The sequence below is a fragment of the Eulemur rufifrons genome, chromosome 21 (genome assembly GCF_041146395.1).
Source record: "Eulemur rufifrons isolate Redbay chromosome 21, OSU_ERuf_1, whole genome shotgun sequence".
Taxonomy (NCBI): domain Eukaryota; kingdom Metazoa; phylum Chordata; class Mammalia; order Primates; family Lemuridae; genus Eulemur; species Eulemur rufifrons.
Genome location: NC_091003.1, coordinates 389,530 through 407,275, shown reverse-complemented (window position 1 = coordinate 407,275; position 17,746 = coordinate 389,530). Strand labels below are relative to the sequence as shown.

The 17,746-nt window shown below is 51.9% G+C and overlaps 1 protein-coding gene across 1 annotated transcript in view; it reads right to left on the bottom strand.

Moving 5' to 3' along the window:
- Positions 1–14,574, bottom strand: part of GOLGA3 (golgin A3) — a 50,792-nt gene extending 36,218 nt beyond the window's left edge. Inside the window, exons 1-4 of the mRNA XM_069497457.1 lie at positions 14,518–14,574; positions 8,505–8,818; positions 5,980–6,138; positions 2,778–2,890 (exon numbers count right to left, since the gene is read on the bottom strand). Coding sequence (XP_069353558.1) covers positions 2,778–2,890; positions 5,980–6,138; positions 8,505–8,637 — 405 coding nt within the window. The 5' untranslated portion in view covers positions 8,638–8,818; positions 14,518–14,574. The remainder of the gene's footprint in view (positions 1–2,777; positions 2,891–5,979; positions 6,139–8,504; positions 8,819–14,517) is intronic.
- Positions 14,575–17,746: the final 3,172 nt, after the last annotated feature.

The following is a 17,746-nucleotide window of genomic DNA, read 5'->3' as shown; positions in this document are numbered from 1 at the left end:
GACAAGGCAGAAGGGACAGTTTCTCAGCAGGTGCTCTCAGCGGAGACAGGAGCAGGAGCATAAGGGTGTTTTCGTAGCACACGTCAGACCAGAAACAGAAGGGGACTTTTCCTCATCGTTTTGTACCATTTAAATATGTTGCCTGAACCACAACGCCTGTGCTAAGGAAATATCCTTCTATTCCTAGTGTAGCAGTTTTCTTTTGTGTTTTTCAATCGGGAATTTTGTATTTTACCAAATACCTTTTTAGCACCTATTGAGACGATCATAAAGCTTTTCACACGGACCTACTGCCGTGAGTTCTTTTGGAAATCCCCACAACATGTCAAACTTTTCATTACGTGTCTGTTATGGCGATCTCTGAGCAGTGATCCTGGATGTTGCTACTGTAACTATCTTGGGGCAGGAACTGTGTCTATACAAGACATCGAGCTAAACTGACAAACGATGAATGTTCTGACTGCTGCACCAACTGGCTGTGCCCTCATCTCCCCCTCGCCTGGGACCTCCCTACTCCCTGAAACACAACAGCACTAAAATTAGCTCAATTAACAAGCCGACAATAGCCTGGAAGTGTCCAAGTGAAAGGAAGAGTCACACATCTCTCACTTTAAATCAGAAGTTGGAAGTCATTAAGCTCAGTGAGGAAGGCAAGTTGGAAGTGGAGACAGGCCAAGAGCTAGGCCCCTTGTGCCAAGCAGTTGGCCAAGCTGTGAATGCACAGGGAAAGTTCTTGAAGGAAACTGAAAGTGCCGCTCCAGCGAACACACGAATGGTAAGAGAGCAGAACAGCCTTATTGCTGATATGGAGACAGTCTCAGGGGTCTGGACACAAGATCAAACCAGCCACGACACTCCCTTAAGCCAAAGCCTAATCCAGAGCAAGGCCCCGACTCTCTGCAATTCTGTGAAGGCTGAGACAGGCGAGGAAGCTGCAGAAGAAAAGTCCGAAGGCAGCACAAGTAGTTTCCCGAGGGGCAAGGAGAGAAGCCGTGTTCCTGGCCCGACAGCACAAGGTGAAGCGGCAGGTGCTGGCGGAGAAGCTGCGGCAGGTTGTCCAGAAGGTCTCGCTGAGATCGCTGAGGAAGGGGGCTCCACTCAACAACGGATTTGCAGTGTAGACAAAACAGCCTTCTACTGGAAGATGCCATCTAGGACTTTCATAGTGAGAAGTCAGTGCCTGGCTTCACAGGACAGGCTGACTTTCGTGTCAGGGGCCAAGGCAGCTGGTGATTTTAAGTTGAAGCCAGTGCTCACTGACCATCCTGACAATCCTGGAACCTCAAGAACGATGCTAGATCTTCTCTGCCTGTGCTCTATGGATGGAACAGCAAAGCCTGGACGACAGCACATCTGTTTACAGCATGGCTCACTGACTATTCTAAACCCACCGTTGAGACCTTCTGCTCAGAAAAAAGGATTCCTTGCAAAACGTCACTCACTGACAAGGCATCTGGCGACCCAAGAGCTCCGCTGGAGAGACACCAGGAGATGAGGTACAAGGAGACGAGTCGTGTTCATGCCTCAATACAACACCCATTCTGCAGCACGTGGATCACGAAGTCATTCTGACTTTCAAGTCTTATTTAAGAGATACATTTTGTAAGGCCATAGTGCTTCCATAGATAGTGATTCCTCCGATGGACCTGGGCAAAGTAAATTTAAAACCTTCTGGAAAAGAGTCACCACTCTAGATGCCATTAAGATCATTCGTGATTCACGAGAGGAGGTCAAAATATTAACATTCATAGGAGTTTGGAGGAAGCTGACTCCAGCCTCATGGATGACTTTGAGGGTTCAGGACTTAATTGGAAGAAGTCACTGCAGATGTGGTGGAAACAGCAAGAGAACGAGAGTTAGACGAGGAGCCCGAAGACGGGAGTGAACGGCTGCGACCTCATGATCAGACTTGCACAGACGAGAAGTTGCTTCTTAGGGATGAACAAAGAAAGTGGTTTCTTGAGATGGAATCTGCTCCTGGTGAAGCTGCTGTGGACATTGTTGAAATGACAGCAAAGCATTTACAACATGACGCGAGCTTAGCTGGCAAAGCGGCAGCTGGATTTCGAGGACTGACTCCAGTCCTGGACAAAGTTCTACTCTGGGTGAAATGCTATCGAATGGCGTTGCAGGCTACAGAAAGATCTTTTGTGAAAGGAGGGAAGGAAGAGTCATCTCCCTGTACCTCGGTGTGGCAAACTTCACCATTGTCTTATTTTAAGAAGTTGCCACCGTCATCAGTCCGCAGCGCCAACATCGAGGCAAGACCCTCCCCCAGCAAACAGATCACCCCTGGATGAAGGCTCAGAGGACTGTTGACATTTCTGAGCAGTAAAGCATTTTCAAATTCAGGTATACATATTGAATTTTTTTTTTTTTTAACACATAATGCTACCATACACTTAATAGACTACAGTACAGTGTAAACATAACTTTTACATGTCCGGAGGAAACAAAAAATTTGTATGACCTACTTTATTGTGATATTTGCTTTTCTGTGGTGGTGTGGAACAGAATGTTCATTATCTCCGAGGTGTGCCTGTGTTTACTTCCTATGCTTTCCAAATGGCAGATCTGGGAATCAAACATGCTTGTTCCAAAGCAAGCAGTGGCAGAGGAGGGGCATGAACCAGACGCCTGCTGGTCTCCTCAGAGGCGGAGCTGCAGACCCCAGAGCCCGTCCCAGCCAGCACAGGGACACAAACAGCAGGTTCCACAGTCACACGTGACCAACTCCTGCCTCTGGTACTGAGCGTGTTCAGCAGAGGGACACTCACCCTCTCCTGCTGGCGCTTCACTCTGTACTGTTTGAGCTGCTCTTCCAGCTGCTTCTGAGCCTGAAGTCGGACCTGCTCCTCCCTCTCCGGGGGCAGCGGAGACTCTGTGGAGCCTGTGGGGAGAAATGGCCACTTAGAAACTGGTGAAAAAGTCAGAACAACAGCTTGGCTGTTTTGCATTGAATTGCCAATATGTTTCAGTGCCTAAGCGATATGCAGCCATCTAGTTTCGAAGAACCATTCTAGATCAAGAGGAAACTGGGAGCCTTCGACGCTGACCACAGCCAGGACCCCCCTTGTAGGGGACACAGTGGACAAGCACTGGGTCTGTGTTCACGCCATGAGTGCGCCACCTCGTGTGCGTACTCGGTGGTAAGACAGGAGATGGTAACAAGTGCCTGTTTTTTTGAGACAAAGTCTCGCTCTGTAGCCCGGGGTAGAGTGCAGTGGCATCATCACAGCTCACTGCAGCCTCAAACTCCTGGGCTCGAGTGATCCTTGTGCCTCAGCCTCCCACGTAGCTGGGACTACAGGCATGTGCCACCAGGCCTGGCTAGTTTTTTCCATTTTTGGTAGAGATGGGGTCTTGCTCTTGCTCAGGCTGGCCACAAACTCCTGACCTGAAGCGATCCTCCTGCCTCGGCCTCCCAGAGTGCTGGGATTACAGATATGAACCACCATGCCTGGTCAAAAAGTGCCTTTTAATAACAAAAAGAATTGAATTTAAAGTTGGTGTCGGTGCTAAGTGCTCTGAGGCACAGAAAGTCTCAACTCTCGCTGAGCTCACAAAGCTACTGACAACCTCGAGGTGAGGAGCACTAAAGGCAGTCGTGACAGAATTCCACTCAGTGGGACCAACAGGCACGTGGCCATCGTGTGCTCTCGTGACAGGAAGCATGCTTTCTTCATGCAGTTACATTTGGGGATCTAATTTGATCCACAGCCTACCTCAATTCCTGCAAAAATGTCATGTTGTAATAAAGTTTCCTAAAATCCAAAGAGTGTTTACACAAGCTAGCAGTAAGCGACACTGTCTACTTAGGGAATAAAAGTGCTGAAGTCTGGCGCTGGGACTCGCAGAGCAAAGACTGAGCAGGCGTCTGCCCCAGGGCCAGGGGCGGCTACCTCAGTTTCCAGAGAGATGAGGTCGTGGGCAAGGACAGGATGGGGAGGAAATGACAACTTTTCAGCCAAAAACATAATTTAAAATATCTAAAACCCAAACCTTTTATTTTGGGTAGTTAAAGGGCTGAATGGAGCCTGCAAAGGGGTTACAGTTACAGCCTGGGCAGCCAGTTCCCCAGGACTGGGCCAGTGACTTTATCTCCTTCAGCACATGGACAGATGTCACACGGAACCCCGCCAGACGGTCTGGGTGTCCACCAAGTAGACAAGTGAGACCATTCAGCACCCTGTTGTATGTGGCACCCTCTTTAGACAGGGGTACTGAGGAGATAAGCAGCTATTGCTGTAATAATCCCTAAGACCTGAGCAGGCCCAAGAATTTCACTAAAAATTCACCACAGTTCTGGCTCACACCTGTAATCCCAGCACTCTGGGAGGACAAGGCAGGAGGATCACCTGATGCCAGGAGCTCAAGATCAGCCTGGGCAGCATAGCGAGACCCCGTTGCTACTAAAAATGTGAAAAATTAGCTGGGCGTGGTCATCCACACCTGTCTCCCACCTACGCAGGAGGATCCCTTGAGGCCGGGGAGTTGGAGGCTGCAGTGACCTGTGACCGCACCACCGCACTGCAGCCTGGGAAACAGAGCGAGACCTTGTCTCAAAACACAAGAACAAACAAAAAACCACACCGTAGCCTTAAAAAAAATAATGCCCATGAAGAAAAAGGCAAATAATCCATAATAAAAATGGGCAAACATATGAAGAGACAATTCACAGAGAAGAATGTCCAAATGGCCACCAAACAGATAAAAAGATGTTCCAATCCTCAAGTAACCCTCTAGTAGTTAAAGTAACAATGAAGTATCGTCTCAGACCCATCAGACTGGTAAAAATTAAAAAGAAATGGAGAGAGTGTCTATGTGCTGGTGGGACGTGGGAGAAAGTGTCCTTAGGGGTCTGGTGGCCGTGTCACCACCTGGGATGGCACCGAGGGTGCTCATGGCCCAGACCACGCAAGTCTGCTCTGGGGTGCGGCCCACGAAGTGAGGGCCCAGCCCAAGGGCAGGGGGCCCGGGTCCTGGCTGAAGCGCCACGCCTCGTGACAGGACCAGGAACACGGCAGGCAGGAGACGGCCGCGGAGCAGTGGCCCAGCCACGGAACGGCTCAGAGCTACGTCAGACAGCGCAACGGTCTCCGTGTGATCCAGCTAAGTGGGGAAAACATGCGGTCATGTGAGCAATACAATCCCCTTTTAAGAAACAATGAGCAAAAACCTGGGTATGTTTAAGAGGCCTGCAGAGGGTCCTGTGGGCAGGAACGAGGCATGAAGGGGACAGGGGGTGAGAATGGCACGTCTTATGTAGCCTCGTTATGTAAAGTTACACACACGTGCATACATGAAAAGTAACGGTTAGGAAAAGGTCTCAAGGTTTCTAGGGCCCACAGGCTGCCAGAATGTGGTTAGTTCATCTCTGAGTTTCTAGACATCAGCACAAAATAAATGCTGATTAAAATAATTCATCCCAGGAGGCTGAGGCAGGAGGATCACTTGCGGCCGGGAGTTCAAGACCAGCCTGGGCAACATAGCAAGACTCTTAACAAAAAAAGTTAAAATAATTCACCAATGACACCTCCAAGCATAACTGTAAACTGTCTCAGGACTGGCCCTCCACAGTCTGCTTACTGCCCACGTGGTGACAAAGGACACGGAGGGCTTTGGGTCAAGGGCTTCAGCCACTGCCAACATCGGGCTGCAGAGGAGCCTCAACTGCTGAGTGTGTTTTCAGTCTTTGAAACGAAGCTGCCTGGTACACACAGGGCCCAGCGCGGTGCTAGGATGGGACGTGGCCAAGGGAGGCGCCTGCTCACACAGCAGGTGCCCAGGGCACGGCTCTCGGGGGCTGGTGACGCTGGCACGGGGAGGGGAAGGGCCCGGCGGAGAACGGATGCTTACACAGTTGCGTTTCTTGCATAGGAAGACTGAGGCTGAGAGACTGCAAAGCTTCTTTTCTAACACTGCCCTCAGCACTACTTCCCTGAGACTTCCTTAGGTTGTCATGGAAACCAGCCACACCTGGAGAGGCATCTGGAACCACTGAGCTTGTGGTGGGAGTGGGAGACAGGGGAGGGTCTGGGAGCTGCGCTGCTGGCCCGTTCCGGCAGAGGCCTCCCTGGCCGGGTCCAGGCGGGCCTTCTCCCTCCTCGGAAGTTCTGTGTCCCTTGACGCTGGCACCTGGAAAGAGAGAGCACACTGGGCCACCGTGGTCTGACAACACGGTCAAGTCACTTTTCAGACACGCAGCTAAGGCAGGACAGAGGAGAACGTGGATCCCTGAGCATGAGCATTTCCACATCCCATAAACACGCTCACTCTGAGAGGAGAGAGGCCTCGCTTCTCCTGCAGGCAGGGTGACGTGGGACAGGTCCCACAGCTGCTCTGGGCCCAGCGTCCTCACCTGGGAAACGGCTTCACCCTCCACACTACGGTTGTAGAACTTACGTAGTAACGTCTCCCTTTCATTTCCGTAAGGGCAGTAAGAAATCTTGTGAAAGTCTGCTTTTAAAAAATAGCAAAAGAGGGCTGGGCAAAGTCTCCCACTTGTAATCCTGGCACTTGGCCTGGAAGGCTGAGGTGGGAGGACAGCTTGAGGCCAGAAGTTTGAGACCAGCCTGGGCAATATAGCGAGACCCTGTCTCAACAAAAAATAAAAAAATTATCCAGGTGTGGTGGCATGCGCCTGTCATCCCAGCTACTCGGGAGGCTGAGGCAGGAGGATCGCTTGAGCCCAGGAGTTTGAGGTTGCTGTGGGCTACGATGACAACACTCTAGCCTGGGAGACAGGGTGGGACTCTGTCTCTCAAAAAAAAAAAAAAAAAAAAAAGAGCAAAAGAAAACTTAACTTAAGACATAGCCGACAATTTTTTTTAACAAGAATTGGTAACAGCAGTGCTAGTCACAGTCCCGTTTACGGAGGCCTGATTCATTCCAAAGCATAAGTTTACCCTCCAGTATGAGAAACCTACGGCAAACAGGTAGATCACCCGAGCTGAACAATTCTGGCAACGCCAAGCACGAACCCAGGACTGTGCTTCCGCTTGAAGGCCAGCAGTTAGGCAGAAACTCAAGTTTAACCAGTGACAACTCTGTACTCACGTATTAAACTTAGGCTAACCCATTGACATTATTACACGTAGAATTATTCACTATGCAAACTAAAACACATTTCCTCATCGAATGGAAAAAAAGGAAGAAGGACTTACTGCAAGTAAATGATTCTTAGTCTTCTCCCTCACCCTGGCGGGTGAGCCAGTCAGCAAAGACCAGAATGGTGTGAGGAGGGTCCTGGAGGTTCCGAGCCCGGGGGGGGGGGGGGTGGTCCCAGCCCTGGCTCCAGTGGGCCCTGAGTTCCCACAGGGGCTGGCGTCACGTGGAACCCATGACGTACCCGGTACACATCCAGGAAATTCTCTTTGTGCGCAAGCAAATTAAAAATGGGTTTCTGTCGCTTGCAAATGTGAATCCCAACTGAAACAGCTGTTTACTATCACGCCTCCCCAGAAGACAAACCAGATGCCAATGGGTCCCACGGACAGGGAGCAGAGCAAGGGGACCCAGTCACTGCCCTGAGACCACGGCTGCTTCGGCTCCCTGCGTTTCAGACACAAGGTAACTGGGTTAATGCCACTTCCTGCTTGCCCAACAAAGTGTGTTCTTGAGAATCATACTGCAGTTGTTAAAAAACCTAAAAGTAAAAGGCCCAGTAAACAGTGAGACTCTATTGCTTCCAAACACAAGGCTAACGATGGATAAACAAACAACAACGATACGATGACAAACGGCCACCACCACCGCCTGGACACTGGCCATGCTCTCGGCATTTTACACGCGTCGTTTCTCCTAACCCTCACAACTGCCCATGACTTGGGCACCGTTAACGTTCTGTTTCACAGAAGAGAAGACTGAGGTGGAGGGAAGGGGGCCTCTTGCTCAAGGGCACGTCACCCCCGCGTGGCAGCCTGGAAAGCTGGTCCGTGTCTGTCTGATTCAGACCCCACGGTCTCAGGTCCACATGCTGCGTCCTGCCTCACCTGGCACTTACGTGGCAGTCACCAGCAAGGCCACCTGACGTGCCTGAACGTCATTTCACAGGAACTAGAATGCAATTTCTGCTAGTAAATTATGACATCTGTCATCTACAGTTTCAAAGCCGACGCTGCACTGACACCTCCTGACAGGAAGGGCCACGACACGAACCAGCCACTACCATAAAACCGTGACTCAACACTCCTTAGATCTCTGTTGGATCATTTCTGAATTCAGGTTATTAAAAGTTGCCAAGTGACCAACCAAAAAGGCAGAGATTTAGCCAGGGAACAACACCGTGTCAGCGACGACCCACAGAAGCCTGCAGGGAAACACAACTTAGGTGGTTCGTATGCCGTTTAATACGAACGGCGCTTGATCTAAAGTCTGCACCGAATGAGAAAAAACACGCATCCGGTCACCAAAACACACTCTGAACGTGTTCACAGCCCCCTCCAAAACACGAGCCGACCGCGCCCTCCCGTCCAGCAGCACACAGGGACGCGGGGACTTACGCTGGGCCTCGTCCCACACGTCAGGCCGGGCCAGTGAGCCCCGGGGCTTCAGGGGGGCCTCGGGGAGGGCTGACGCGCCACTGCCGGGCGTGTCCTCCAAGAGGCCGTCCTGCTCGGCCGCCGCCCCCTCCATGGTCAGCAGGACGCGAGCTGCGCTGTCGCCAAAGGGCCCCGTGGGCTGCAGGTGAGCCTGGCCTCTGCCATCAGCAGCAGCCCGGAGCTCCCGCGAAGGGCCCCACGGCGCCTTCCATGCTCAGGGTGGGGTTCCAAGATTCCCAGACAGCCTGACGTCCAACCAGCTGACAGCACGACACCTGACAGGAGGGAGAGAGAAAAACCGTATCATGAAACTGCATTTATCAGATTTCAAGTAACAATGACAAAATTAACATTTGGTTCCCGATTTGCATATAACATGTACAAGAAATAAAAGACGCATTATTTATTCAACACATAATCCTTGGGCACCTACAAGATCCCAGGTTTTGAGGATACAATGCTGAACTGGCCGCCCTGGGCCGGTTCCCGAAGGCGCCTGTCTGAGAGCCTTCTGCCAGGACGGAGCAGCTCTGCCGCTGGCTGCAGCCAACACTCAGGGCAGCCGAGGACCCAAGTTTGAAATTTCATTTAAATGTATTTAATTTGAAATAGCCACATGTGGCCAGTTCTACATCAGTGTTTCAGGCCCAGGTGCCCACAGGGCACACTCCCCTCCCAGGCCACCCGAAGGGACGGTCCCCAAGGCCACAGCTCCTGCCGGGCAGCACTGCCCTGCAAGGTGGACAGCTCAGATCCAGAGGGACAGCATTAAAGAAGCAGCCGCCACGGGATGCGGGGACTGGGTACGAGGTGGGAGGGGACACACGGAAAGGCAGCTGACTTGGGCTGGGGGCCAGAGGGTGGCCGCCCTGTCTCCATCCCTAGCTGGACCAGCTTTCTTGCAACACACCTGTTAGACTAGATTTAAGGGACTGAAATTTGCCCAAAGTTTGGCAATTGGTTATCAACTTTGCAACGTACTGATGCTGTGAACTCATTTCCTTAACAGATATGATACTGGCATGAGTTTCTATTCATTCTACAGAAATGACGGCATTTACTTCCTCAAGAATAAGCTTCATGTTATGCTGCATTACGTTCTGTATTTGACACGCCTCACGATAAACATTACACAGCCTTCGTCTCTAGCTTACGAATCCCACGCAGAAATCACAGACAAGAAGCCACACGGTGGCCTAAACAAGCAGGTGTGCCGCTGACTGGGCGGCGGCAGGTCACGCGGGTGCTGGTCGTGCCAGGAGCTTTCGCTGTCACTCACCTGCCATCGGTGACTGTTCACCTGTGACAGGGCACCTGTCGGTGGTGGGTGTGACCCAGTTTCCAGACGCCGTCAGTGACAATACAGGGACGTGCAGACCTACGAGCATCTGCTTGTCACTGTAATAACCCACGTTTTCCTCTTTGCCACCTCGCTCCCTACAGGCCAGAGCCAGGATAAGTTAATAATAGTGTTGCTAATACAAAAAGGCCTGTATGTTACTAGTGTAAAACCAGCATTACGGGTTTGTAACTGGAAAGTACTGTTAATAGAAATGCGTGGTAACATTAGTGACTACAGATCCAATGGAGCTGATCAAAGAACTGCCGCCAAGGGCTCTGGGATGCACATCCGAATGCACGGCCTGAGCAGCACATACAAATATCTGAACACTAAAACGAAGTCTGAATCACAGAAGCTGAGAACGTTACTGAGGCTGGCCCCAAAATAATGCTGTGTGCGACGAATTCTCCATCTCATTTTTGTCTTTACAATCGTCAGTAACATCTTTCGTCCCTGGAGACTTTCTGGATGGGTGGGCAGATAAACGGGCCCCCGGAGCCTGGGCAGAGATTCGAGCTACACGGCCGTCCTCACTCACTCCACAGAACCCTCTGAAAATCACATTTCACAGGAAAACCACCGTGATGCCCACCACGCCTGCCCCTCGGCTGCAGACCCAGACACGCCCGGCGGGTGGAAAGCCAGCCAGGCCGGGTCTGACACCGTGGGGAAGACACACGGAGCAGGGCAAGGCACGTCAGCAACGCGATGGCCAAGGTGGCCCCTGCACCACAGACTTGCCGCTCCCAGGACAGACGAGTCACAGACGGACACGCGGGAATGAGAGTGATGGAACGTGGACTCTGTCACCGGATACCGACACACCGCACGGACTGTCATCCTGGACGTGTCCCTAGCAAAAGAAAACTTGCGTTTTGTTTTGCTGTGTCTTTGCTTCTGCCTGGTGGGGTGGGAGCGCAGGGGACGACATCCAATCCCTGTCTGTTCCCACAGCGCCCACGTGCCCTGTGTGTCTTCGACCGCAGATCTGGCCTCTCTGCCAGGAACGCCCCTCTCCCCCGACCGCCAGGGAAACCCCCTCTGTCCTTCCCCGTCTGCACCAGGCGCTGCCTCTGACGTCTCTCCGGGCCTCGAGGGCAAAGTGCCCTGCACACTCCCTCCAGTCATCACCGTACCTCACGTGTGCCCTCTGCCATGGCACGTCATGCTTGCAACTGTGCGTATGCCCATTCCCTGGTCAGATCCCTGAAAACAAAAACTATCCTTCCACGTCCGTGTCCCCACGACCTCGAACACTGCCCACTCACGACACCCCACACAGGCTGCGGAACTGAATCCTTGGCTCTGCCAAGTCCCCCCCTCGGCAGTCAAGCTGACGGTTCCGAAACAAAACAACAAGGTATTTGGATCCCTGAGCATCAACACTGCCTTTTAAAATATAGAAAATCGGTTGGGCGCAGTGGCTCACGCCTGTAATCCTAGCACTCTGGGAGGCCAAGGTGGGAGGATCGCTTGAGGTCAGGAGTTCCAGACCAGCCTGAGCAAGAGTGAGACCCCATCTCTACTAAACATAGAAAGAAATTATCTGGCCAACTAAAATATATATAGAAAAAAATTAGCCAGGCATGGTGGCGCATGCCCGTAGTCCCAGCTACTCAGGAGGCTGAGGCAGGAGGATTGCTTGAGCCCAGGAGTTGGAGGTTGCTGTGAGCTAGGCTGACGCCACGGCACTCTAGCCTGGGCAACAGAGTGAGACTGTGTCTCAAAAAAATAAATAAATAAATAAATAAAATAAAATACAGAAAATCTCTTCACTCTTCCTATGGAAAATACCTGAGAGCTCCAGTTTTGATGGGGCCAGAGTGGCCCCGGGAGGTAGAGACCAGAAGAGCAGACCGCAAAGGCTGCACCCCAAACAAGCCTCCCCTGGACGGGAAGAACGGGACGACCAGCAGGAAGGGATTTAGCCCCTGAAGACAGACTAGGCAGAAGGGAACGGCCACAGAGGCAAACAGTGACGACGCCCACCCCTAACGCTGCCCAGGAAAGAGACACCTTGGCCAAGGGTATTCAGGTGCCACTGCGAAGGCACGCCAAACACGGCAACGTACACTTCAGGCTGTCTGGGCCAGAAGCCATCACAGATTCCACTCATTTAATTTCTCATTCTGATGTCCTGCTAAACAAGAAACCCCGTGACTCCCAAGCAGTCCTGCCCCCACCCGATTGGAGACGCCGGGACTGTGACTTATTCTGGTGGCTCATAAAGACGGCTCCTGTTTACACGCAGCTCCTCTCGAGGCTGGACTACAGAGACGGGATTTACCGCCTGAGCCCAAAGTAGCGTTTGGTGACAGTGATACTCCTCCTTGTAGGGCAATAAACTGGCATTCTCTCTCCTCGGTCTCACTTGAATTTTAGTTAGCATGACTCAGTCGTTCAGGGGCTCATTACCTCAGACCGCTGACAAAACGAATCTCTGGGCAACTGGAGGAGGATCAGACAGTTGGGGGTGTGTCGCAAGGAAGCTGTTATTGGTAACAGGCATTCCATTCTGTGATTTAAAAAAAAATAAAGAGGTCAATCTTATTTTTGACCACTTGCATGCCTATGTTTCCTAGAGGGAAGAAACAGGCGAAGCTGTCACGTGGGACTTCAGAGGGTGCTCACAGATCGAGGTTCACCCCTGTCCAACATCAAGGGACTTCATACTGAGAAACCACCACCCCAGGCGCCTGTAGGATTTCTGGCTTCTCTCATTCAGCAGATTAGATAAATTCCACATGTATACGTTAACAGCTACTCAGACCCCACCTTATTTAAGGTGGTCCTCCCAGCAGTTAGAAATAGAGCACAGGCAAAGATAAAACAAGATTTCCTTAAGATGATATCTGGCTGAGGGGGGCTACACTGGTATCCATAGGGACAGGGAGCCCTACATACCAAGGGAAAGCCAAAAGCAAACCTCGTGTTCAGCAGAGACACAGAGAGGTGGACAGGCTGGGAACTGGAGCTCTCTACTTCACATCCTGACTCCTCCACCGCTCAGCTATGAGACTGTTCGAAGATTTCTTACCTACTCTTAGCCTGTTTCCTTAATAAGAAAAACAATACAAAATTTCTGCCAGGATTAAATGCAAGAAGGCAGAGGGTCTGTTCTACATCTTCAATAAAATGGGAACAATTATTATTGTTACTTTCCCTTCAATTGTTCCTTGTCAAAATGGATAAGTAAAAGCCAACTGAGAAAGTACACTATTTCTTAAGACAACTGGCAGAAAAAGAAAAGAAAAGAAAAGAAAGCTACTTTTGAATCTGGGCAATGCCAGGTGACTTATTTCCTTTTCCTTGTTTTTTCTTTTTCTCTCCTATTCCCACTTTATAGATGACTTACTTCCTTTTCTTGCCATTCAAAGAACACTGTAACCAAAAGCTGTTAAAGGGTTATAAAGGGCGATGTTCATGATATTAAAGAGACAAATAAAAAGAATCCATGAGTCACCTGTAAATGGCTTGCAATGTCCCGATGATAATAAAATCCAACCTCTCACCAGGAACTAGGAAGCCGACTGCGGTCTGGCCCCTGCCTGCACTGCAGCCCAACTCCTGTCACTTTGCTCCTTTTTCTTTACGCACGAGCCCTAAGCACTGAGCTTGCTCCTTCCTCAAGGTCTTCACACTTCCAGTTCACTCTGTTTCAAACGCTCCTTCCCCACAACTCTGCGTGGCCAGCTTCTCGCCACAGAGGCTTTGGCACAAAAGTGGCCTCCCTTACGGAGCTTCCCATACAACTGAAAGCAGCTTGCCCACCCCAATCACCAGGAGCACTCTCAGCACCAGCCTCACGTGTCCCCCACCAGGTGCGCTCGGCGAGGACAGGGAACCTGACAAGACTTCGCCACTGAACCCGGGGCCTCCACGAACAGGACCTGTCACCCAACAGGCACTCGATAAATATCTGCGGGATGAGGGTCGAGCTGTTCACCGGGTTCATACTAGTGACAGTGGACCCAGTCCCTCTGGACAGTAGCGCCGAACCAGGGAAACACCTCTGAGCACCTAGAATAGAAATAATCCGTCTGCCAGGGACAGAGGGAAACAGGGGAGGACATGGATTCTTTAGAACACGGTTGCACACAAACTGCCCGACAGCATGTCACGTTTGTCATCAACTGCAAATGACATCTGTCTACTCGGGAGGCTGAGGTGGGAGGACGGCTTGAGCCCCGGAGTTCGAGGCTGCAGTGAGCTGTAATGACTCCACTGCACTCCAGTCTGGGCGACAGAGCGAGACCTCTTCTCAAAAAAAAAAAAAAAATTAAAATTAAACTGCAAAGGACAAGACTTAAAACACAAGCACTGCCCGAGCAGCAGCAGCAGACACCTCGGGGACAAGTCGCACCCTATTACGCGCAGACAAGCGTTCCGGAAGGGCCCAAGAGAATCGGTATCCACAGAGGCAGCCCCGCTAACAGCTGGAGCCGCCTTCCGGGCCCGAGGCCACCAGGAGTGAGAAGGGTGACTGGAACGGCCGTCACCGCGCCGCTCCCGGAGGCAGCCGCGCCCAGGCCCCGCTGCCCCTCGCCCGCCGCCCGGCCTCCGCCGCCGACTCCTGGGCCCTCTCCCGGCACGAGCCCAGCCCCGGGGCACCGCGGCCCGCGCGACTCTCACCCTAGCGCTGAGGGAGCCGCGGCGGCCGCCCGGCTCGGCTGCTCCGGCGCAGACGTGGCCGCGCCAGGAGCGGGGCGCGGCGGTGCAACAACTACGGGCCCCCCGGAAACAGCCTGTACGCGCCGCCTCCGTTCCGGAGGAGAGAATGTAGTCCTCCGCTCGCCACCAGCCGCCCTAGGGCCACAGACAGTCTGGCCGCAGGGTCCATGTCGAGCTCACCCCTAACTAACCCCAGGCAGATTTCAGAAAGTGACTTTAACAGTTTGCAGCACTTTCCCTCGAACACACACAACTTCCAGACTTGCAGGACCCCTCCCAACAGGAAGCTAAATAATTGAGCTTCCGGCGGAAGTGGCGTGGCAGGGCTCAGTCCCGGTCCTGCCCCGCCCCATCTGTCAGGCTGCGGGCGTGGCTGAACTCGCCCCGCCCCCTGGAGGGCGTGGCCATAAGGCCCCGCCCCGCGCGGGCCGGCCGCCCCTCCCGGCCCGGGTCTTGCTCCCGCCAGCGCGGGTCGCGCGGCCACCGCCACGCTCGGCTTTTGCGCAGCGCGAACGCTGACGCTCTAGGGCATGAGGCGCAGGCCGGAGCTGGGCCGCTGGTTTTTGCCTGGGGCATCGAGCTGTTCCCGCTCCGATTATTGAAAAGACATTAAATTCCTCCCATAAATCGCTTTTGCACGTTTGTCCAGAAGTAGCCGGGGTGCTCGGTGTGCGGCCCCCGCCGACACTGCGGGAAGCCGTGGCGTCACGGAGGGCGGCTCTGCTAGCCCAGACGTCTCGTTCACATTTTAGAATGAGCGTGTCTGTCTACAAAAAACTTTTCCCGGATTTTGATGGAAATTGCATGAAAGTCCAGATCAAATTGGGGAGAACTGACATCTTTACTGTGTTGACTCAGCCTTTCCATCTGTGTACATGGCAGGTCCCTCCATTTATTTAGGTCTTCATTGATTTCTTTCATCCACGTTTTGCAATTTCAGCATACAGATTTTGTACGTCTTGTTTATACCTAAGTGTTTCATTTTCTTCTAAGCTATTGTAAATGGCGTTGTTTTTTACTTTGGTTCCTACATGTTCACTGTTAGTCTCTAGAAATGTGATGAATTCTGTGTGTTGACTTTGTATCCAGAGACTTCACTGAACTGACTTATTAGTAATAGGGTTTGTTTAGGTTTTTTTGTTTTTGTCTTTTTTTTTTGTAAATTCCATGGAATTATCTACATAGACCATCAACTCACCTGCAAATGCAAATTTTAACTCAAGGTGGCAATTCATGCTTGAAATCCCAGGGGCTCAGAGGCTGAGGCAGGATAGCCTGAGATTGCAGTGAGCTATGATTGTGCCACTGCACTCCAGCCTGGGCTACAGAGACCCTGGCTCCAAAAATGTAATAATAATTTTAATTCGAAATGATCACAGACTTAAGTGTAAAATACATGAAACTCTACTACTTTTAGAAGAAAATATGAGAACATTTTCAGGACCTACAGCTTGGGGAGAGTTCTTAGACATGACGAGAAAAGCATAACGCACAAATCTGTGTTTCTCCTGGGCTTTCTACCGAGGAAAGCTGTTTCCCAATGCCAGGTTCCTGGCGCCCCAGTGGCCCTGGCAACAGCATCTGGGTCTCTCCGCTGAGGCCAGCTGTAACTCTCTCCTGGGCTGCCGGCCCAGGGCAGGGGAACCCCCAGCTGGCGGAAGCCCCTCCAGCCTCTCAGCCGCGTCTCCCGTTTGGCCATAGCAGCAGCACTGGGCTCCCACCTCTCGGATCTGGGCCTGACCAAGCATTGCCGCCTGTTAGCATGAAGGTATTTAAGATGATTTAGAACCTATTTCAAAGGCTTTTATTTGGCCTTAGGCAGGAGGGTTGGCCCTCATTCCCAAGTCCTTGTTTTACCCAATTTGCTTGGCATTCGTGGGGCCAACCGTCTCATGCAGAACCTCTGGCCCTCTTCCCCTGGTGTGGAGCTCAGAGCCCTTTGGGCCAGGAAGGCCTCGCTCCGACGGCACTGAAGGGTGTGCAGCTGATGGGACAGGCGGGGGGGCAGGGCTGGCCGCCGCTTCTGAGCAGGGCACTGGGAGGACGGGGAGCCCCGTGCTGCACCAGAGCACACAGGAGACACAGCTTGCACGGAGTCGGCACGCATGCGGTGGGCACGGGGGGCGGGGGTGATAGCCCACGGGCAGCTGCAGGCCAGCTCTGGGTCCGTCACGTGCGGCAGCCCACACACAAGCAAGCCCGACACGGGGAGCGAAACAAACGCGGCCTGTTTATTAGGTTGCAAAAGAGAGGACTTTCTTCCACAAATCCGAGTGCTGCTTCTCAGTGTGTATCAAGAGCAAGACAACAGTTGAAAATCATATTCCTGAGAAGAAGCAAAAAAGTTACCAGATTGCAAACAAACATAACAGGTGATTTCAACAGAAGATAATTTTTCTTTTTTACAAAAGCCAAAATTTCAAGTATTATTCCAGATGACATGGCAAACCTAATGTGGGAAAGGGATCCCAGAAACCAAGGCCCCGTGTGCCCCTCCCCCCGCACTCTGCGGGGTCTCCGTGGGGAGGGCCTGCCACGGGGGCTTGGGGAGCTGGGGGGGGCGTCCTGCCACCCCATCCAGGACCGTGGTCAGCCCTGCGCTAGTGACGGCGGAGACCCACGATCCACTTCCAGGGTGAGCAGTTTGGGACATCGGTAGATTTTTTTTTTAATAAACAGAAACATATGCTTATTCTTTCAAATACCATACTATACCCAATTTTAGTCAATTTGTAAATTATAAATTATATTATTTGTGCTACAGTTTGTGATATTTAAATCTTATTAGAAGATAAGCACCAAACCTATTAAAATAAAAAATATATAAAACGCCGTGGTTTTCCCGACAGTAGAATATTCTGTACATCCTGTAGGCTGTAAACTTATGTTCCATTTTCCTTAAACAGAATGTTTTTGATAAACTTTCCCCTTTCTCCCTTGAAACTTTTCCTGAAAAGAGACTTGCTGTGACTCTAGTTATGGGAAGGGCACAGAGAGAGCAAAGCCGCGCTGTCCCCATCTCAGTGGGAAGGGACGACTCCGTCCACGGGAAGCGCTTCCGTCTCTGCTGCTCCAGCCACCGTGAGTCCCTGCCTGGCGCTTGCCAGGGGGACAGGCTGTGGCTGCCAAGACCCCCCAGGCACCCTGGGAGAGTCTCGTTCGGAGGGCAGAACTCCGCCGAAGAGAAAGT